The sequence below is a fragment of the Octodon degus genome, unplaced genomic scaffold (genome assembly GCF_000260255.1).
Source record: "Octodon degus isolate 3935 unplaced genomic scaffold, OctDeg1.0 scaffold00148, whole genome shotgun sequence".
NCBI classification, from domain to species: Eukaryota; Metazoa; Chordata; class Mammalia; order Rodentia; family Octodontidae; genus Octodon; species Octodon degus.
Window position 1 is genome coordinate 1468069 of NW_004524724.1, and position 6459 is coordinate 1474527.

The 6459-nt window shown below is 52.1% G+C and overlaps 1 protein-coding gene across 1 annotated transcript in view; it reads left to right on the forward strand.

The window, feature by feature from the left end:
• The window catches only part of Angpt1 (angiopoietin 1), a 178605-nt gene that overhangs the window by 121484 nt on the left and 50662 nt on the right, over positions 1-6459 (forward strand). Inside the window, exon 4 of the mRNA XM_004642268.2 lies at positions 1593-1825. Within this exon, the coding sequence (XP_004642325.2) occupies positions 1593-1825 (233 nt within the window). The remainder of the gene's footprint in view (positions 1-1592; positions 1826-6459) is intronic.

Consider the following 6459-nt stretch of genomic DNA (forward strand, 5'->3'; position numbering starts at 1 on the left):
CCCTCCCTCTCTCCCTCCCTCCCTCCCTGCTTCCTCCCTCCCTTCCTCTGCCATTTCCATGACTGTTCTAGGAACAGCAAGCCATCAGCATGGAAGAAAATACTGGAAGATGATGAGTCCTACCTATCCCTTGGTAATATTATCTTTCATCTTATTCTTAGTTCCTTGCTTATGTCTTTCATTTCCAAAACAAACAAACAAAAAAGGCTTAAGAGGTGTGAGTGGCCATCACATTTTCTAAAGATCCATCCGACCTGGGGGTTCTGCACAGTCAGCTCACACTGTCCGGTGGGGGCAAGAGCACTCCAGCAAGAAGTGCGCATAAGACACAGAGCTTCCTGTCCTGGGTCTCAGTGTGGGTTCTCTGTGAGGCTGCACACTCCCAAAGGTGCTGCCGATTAGCAGGCTCTGTGCGCGGCCTGGGCCTGGGCCTCGCGCTGAGCCGCACTCCTATGGAGGACGGACTGCTCAGCAGGGGCCTGGGTGCTCAGGGCCCTTCTCAGCTCCTCTGCCTCCGTCAGCCGAGTCAGACTCTCGCCCAGAACGCGGAGTCGGGAAGTTTGTCTCCTCAGATCACTATATTGTGTAACGTAAGCACCAACCTAAAACCCGCCTGAGTGTTTTATTTGAAGACATATAGGGATGATTCAGCGGTCTATTCCTCCAAGGTAAATTAAGTTCCTGCTCTTGTAGTTTCATTTGAATAACACCTTGTAAACTAAGGGCTGGATGCACCTTCTGGAAATGGAGCAGAGGCGGGGGAGTAAGCCTTTTCCCTGAGGAACGCCAGCGGATTAGTCACTCCATAAAATGCAAGCGGCTTTTATTCCAGAGAAATGCCCTGCACCTCTGCCCTGCGCTGGTGCAGGGAGTGCTTTCCAAAGCACTGTGAGGGAGGAGGGCTCGCGAGGTGGCACGACTGGGGGCAAAGCACCCCATGCTGCCACGAGACCGTGACCCTGACCAGAGGGGTCTGCGTTTCTTAAACCACATGTACAGTGTGTTAGGAATTTGGGGTGCACAGCCTCAGCCCAAAGGCCAGGTTGAGCAGTAGACAACCGCAGTCCTATCTCAGCCCCTGAGTGACTGCGACTTCCCAGAGACCCCTTTCCGGTTCTGTGTTTTCACATCTGCGCGGTCTTCCCTGAGGCTGCAGAACTCTTGGACGGTGTGGTCAGTGTTTCCAGAGGCCCAAATGAATGAAGCAAAGTAAGATGAAAAATGGTTTCTAAATTTTTTTTCATATTTTTGTGAACTATTCTATTTCTTACGGCCCCATTTTTCTTAGTAAAAGTTATGTCCCAGCCTTTTCTGGGTCTAAATGCACTACACTGGATAGAAGATGCATCCCAGAAGTAAGGTATAACTTAAAAAGCGGACGCTGTTCTGACATCTGGCTCCACAATTCTTTGACATGCTATGCATAGGCGACTTCCACTTTAAAACTGTATAACCCTTCAGTCTCTCAAATGAATGCATTCATTGTAAAATATCTAATTTAAATTTCTAATCCAAAATTCAGCAACTAGTTGAACTACTGTGTATTTACTATAGCATTTTAAAAATTAAGTCTTATTTTCACTTCCTCATAGTTTGTTAGAGCACAAAATCCTAGAGATGGAGGGGAAGCACAAGGAGGAGCTGGACACGCTGAAGGCGGAGCGGGAGAGCCTGCAAGGCCTGGTCTCGCGCCAGTCACACGTCATCCAGGAGCTGGAGAAGCAGCTGAGCAAGGCCACCAGCAACAGCAGCCTGCTGCAGAAGCAGCAGCTGGAGCTCATGGACGCTGTGCACAGACTCGTCAGCCTCTGCTCCCAGGAAGGCGGTGAGCGCCCCCTCGCTCTGACCGGGTCTGTGTCTTAGTTCCTAGAGCAAGCCGAGGGGCAGGGCCAGCGCGCTGAGCTCGTCACAGCCATGAGCTGGCTGTGGCTATGCGTAACCGGTAAGAGTGCTCTAAGGGGGCGTGTTTGGGTGTGACGTAGGCCAAGGAGGCTGTGACATTAGTCCTGACTTATCAACGTCATTGGATTAAGGGACACCTGGCAGATCCATACAGCGCGTCCCTAGGGCCGCCCGCTCCGTTGGGGAGGCACAGCCCTGGGTTCTGCATTGCCACTCGCCAGCTCTGTTCCTACCTGCACCGTTCCCTGCTCTGCCTCCCGGCCCTAGGAAACAAGCACCCTTGCTCTGCAGGGCCTCTGCCTCAGCCATCCGACCATTGATGGATTCTCCGAAAGCATGAGCCGGATTAAACCTGCTCTCCTTAAGCTTGGGTGTCGGCCACTTGAGCTGGGGACAGGACGGCTGAGCAGGGCAGCAGGGTCAGAGGGGAGCCAGCCGGGCCTCACATGGCACCAGGGTCCGGGCTCCACCACCGTTCAGGCGCCCGCCGCAGCTCACTTGAGCGCTCTGCCTGGCCCTGCTTAGCCCGCGAAGCCAACCTGCCGGGCCACAGCGCCCTGCTTCCTTGGGCCAGTTGCTGGGTAAAAACAGCCAGTGAATTTATTCTCAGATGCGTCTGTGAGGTTTGGTTCACAAACTTATGCTCCTAACTTTCCAGAGAATGTGTTCATGAGTTTGTGAACCCACAACATCTCTCGGAGGTTCCTATTTTTTTTTCTTATACTTGTGATTTTTATAATCTGAGATAAACCTATTTCACTGTCTTCTTGAGTAAATGTTTGATGTCACAATGTCAGGCCTCTGACTGTAGGGAAGAAATCAGCCAGTGCCCAAGCATAGCTCGGAGAACTGGGGCAGTTCTGCAGCGGCTGCCATTTCCCGCCTCACTGAGTGGCTCAGCCTTGCTTGCGGAAGACAGGCCTCGCAGCTCCTGGGAGTGAGGACTGAGAAAGCGCGGTTGGTACCAGAAATGTGATCGCTCGTCTTCTACTGTTCAGGGAAAAATTAACCGAGGTAGCCAGATTTATTGGGGCTGTTTTCACAGTGTTGGGAATTACAAATTTTTCCATCACTAGAGTCTGGAGCCACGTAGGCAGGTGCGAGAACTACCACCAGCTTCTGTGTCCTAGGGCACCTCTGGCAGCCGACCACCCCACCGTGCTGGAGGAGGCCCCGTGCACACTGCCTGCATCTAGTGCAGCGCAGCAGGGCTCTCTTCAGTGCAGCTCTCTCTGGCACTGAGGGGTGATGAGGGAGACAGCACCGCTTACCCCAAACCACAGTGCCACCCTGAGCTGCCACCGGTGACCACCTGCGGAGCAGCCCAGTGCGCACGGTGCCCACCTGAGGCCCCTTGGGTGTGCCTGGACGGGCATGTGGGCTGCGTGAGGACCTGGTCCTGGTCGTGCTTCCCGGTGTAGACGGAGCATGAAGCTAACTCCACCCCCTGCTGTGTGAAGGACATGCCCCTTTTCTCGGTGGCACCCCATTACTCGAGCTGCATCCCCCTGGGCAACTAAGCAGGCCCATCTGTGTGCTCAGTGCAGTGACATTTCCAAACACTGAGCCCCGGGCTCCCTTTGTGTGTTCTCGGCAATGTGACTGGGAAGGGAAAAACCTGCTCATCAGACGGAGGCTGCCAAGAGCGAGTCGGAGTCCACTGGAGGGACATCTGGGTAGGGCTTTGCCAGAGAATTTTAATAGAGCTCATGAGGATTTAGAAGTTAAGTATGAATATGAGGCATATCCATCCTCACATGGAGACAAACACTTGGGGCAAGACTGAAGCGCACTTTCTCGTCATCCAGACTCAGCCCATCGGGCTGTGCAGAGGTGTGGCGCCCTGCAGGTTCCCACAGAGCTCGGATGTCTCCGGCTCACCCGAGTTTGTCTTCCTCTTCGACTGTGACTCTACTAAATGTGTCTGTGCACTGTGACCACCACTAGGCACTGGGCGCCACTTTGGAGTCCTGCCTGGGGACAGACCAGGACATCTTCATTGATGGAACAGTTACCATGTCAACTGTGGAGCTGCTATCCTTCCTGCCCACTGGGGTGGGGTGGGGAGAGTGACTGTGTCTACACTGTGACATAGCAGATCCCAAAACGGTGATAGTAATGACAACAGAAGTAGTAACAGGAATAATAGAGACTTAAACTGTGTAATCCCCCAGGCCTGTGAATAACTGCTTTCCCTTTAATGATTCAATCTAAGACAAACTCTTCACTAAGCTCCCGATCCGTGGCCTTCAGGGTGCAGCCTGGTTCCCACTAGGTGCTGTGCACGCACAGGGATTGTACTGGACTGGCTAATCTCTCTTTCTTCAATTTCTGTTATGAATTCAGACATAATAAATACTTAGTTGTTTTAGGCTTCAGACACAAGCTTGGATGTGGTTCTCAATAAGGTTTCTGAGAAAAGACGAATTCTGAGCCTAGCTCTGCTCTCAGCACAGCCGTAGTCTCTATGGCTTTAAAATTAAAATGGCTAACAGCACAATAGTAGATTCAATATCAGTTACTAAAGTTAACTCTTATTTCATTCTAATTCTAAGACAGAGAAACAATTCTTTATTCTCTAACCAAAACTTTAACATACAGCTTTATTATTTATCAAAGGATTGCATGTGTTTACTTTTAAGTTCACGTATATGGAAATATTCCAAAATCCACACATCGTAATAAACGCATCAGGTTATCTAAAAAAATACCTTTAAAAATTGCTGCTTGAGGCTGGGTCTGCTGCAGTTTGACCCAGGGACCCTGGAGGGAGCCCGACTAGGAAGCTCCCAACCCCGGGAGGCCACCTTGTGAGTTCTGTCACTGGCTGCAAATTTAACCTCCACTTCCCTTTTGAAGTCAGGAAAGCAGTCTCCTCTGCTCCCTTGTGAAGAAGGAAATCAGGTGCACAGGGTAAGGATACAGAACACAATGTGGGGACAGCGGCCCCCTAACCTTCAGCTGTCCTTTCCAGTGGACGATGAGCCAGGGAAACACCGGTTTGACAGGGCTCTGTAGGAACGAAACTGCTTTTTCAGAAATGAGAACAAAACCGTAAATGACTGGCTTCCTAGTCATCCAGGCAGCTCCTTCTAGCCTCAGTTTTCTAGTCTCTAAAATGGGACTGTAATAATGACCTCATGGACTTGCGACACACTGTAAATTCACCTGACTTTTGCATAGCTCAGAATCGCAAAAGTGAATTTGAAGAGTTCTCACCAGCAAGACACAAGAAGTGTGGGCAAGGGATGGCTCCCTCTGGAGGTCAGCACTGCCCTTGGTGGCGGGCATTGAAAGGGCACCTGTGCTGCTAAACATTTACATTTGACCTTCTTCGGTAAAAGCAGAAGAAAGAGTGAGGGACCAGGAATAAATGAGTCACCTAGCTGGTCAGAACAACCCTGTACAAGTTAAGTGACGCGTGTGACACGCAGAGCAGCCATGCCCGCTCCTAAGAGTGCTCCCAGGACGGTGCTCCTGCCCCTCGTGTGCCTCCAAAGTGCTCAGTCCACTGAGGACAGATCCCGGACATGCTGGGACTGGGCCGCACGGGGCCACGTTCCTGGGCCCCGAGCTGCTGTCTCTCTCTGCAGATAGCTGAGCTTCCGGGCACTCTTGCTCCTAAGCCAGCTGTTAGCACCCGGCAGGGCTAAGGCGATGCAGCTGAGACATGTATTTTCTGAGGAGACGCACCAGCCTTCCTTCCCTCTGCGTGCTCCAGACAGGCAGCATGCCGCCTCAGGCACCTGGCCACGTTGCTCCCAATTGCATTCATTTGGTTTGACTTCAGGATAATGCATTTATTTTCTTTCTTTTTTCCTTGTGGCTGGCTCAGCCCACCCTGGGGGTGGGGCTGGCACAGCATGTGGTTCCAGGATCATTCCCTGCTCACTTGCCTAAGCTTGCCTAAGCAGGCACTTAGACCGCTGGGCCATCTCGTTGGCCCTGGGCAGTGCATTCATTTTCATACCACTTAGGTCTGCAAACACTTGGCCACCTTTGTTCTCAGAAACGGTGCTCTCTAAGTGCTCTGTCCTCAGCACAATCACCATGGCTAAGCTGAGCTGATTGCTTTGCGGATTTGGCAATTCTGAGTTGTGCTGGAACTGAGTAGTTTACACTGAGGATGGGAGGGAAGTTGGGGACAGTGCAAGGGAGGACAGTGAAGGACTGGGACTGCCCATCCCTGGTCAGCTGTGTACACTGGGGGTCGGGACATCACACACTTACAGATCACTTGCAGCAGACATCGTGTTACATGGAGGAAAGGAGGCAGGAGGGAGGGAGAGAAGGGAGGGAGGGAGGAGGGAAAGAGGGAGGGAGAGATGGAGGAGGAAAGAAGGAGAAGGGAGGGAGGAAGGAGAGAGGTGGGACAGAGGGAGGAAGGAGGGAGGGAGGGGAAAAGGAGGGAGGGATTCGGGGCTCGGCTCTGCCATGGGAGGAGCAGAGGGATCGGCTGGCCGCTGCTCCTGCAGCACCAGATCATGATTGGTGATTTCCCCACTCATTCAAGAATGTCTCTACAACAACTGTTCTGTTTCAACTTCTCTCCTGAGG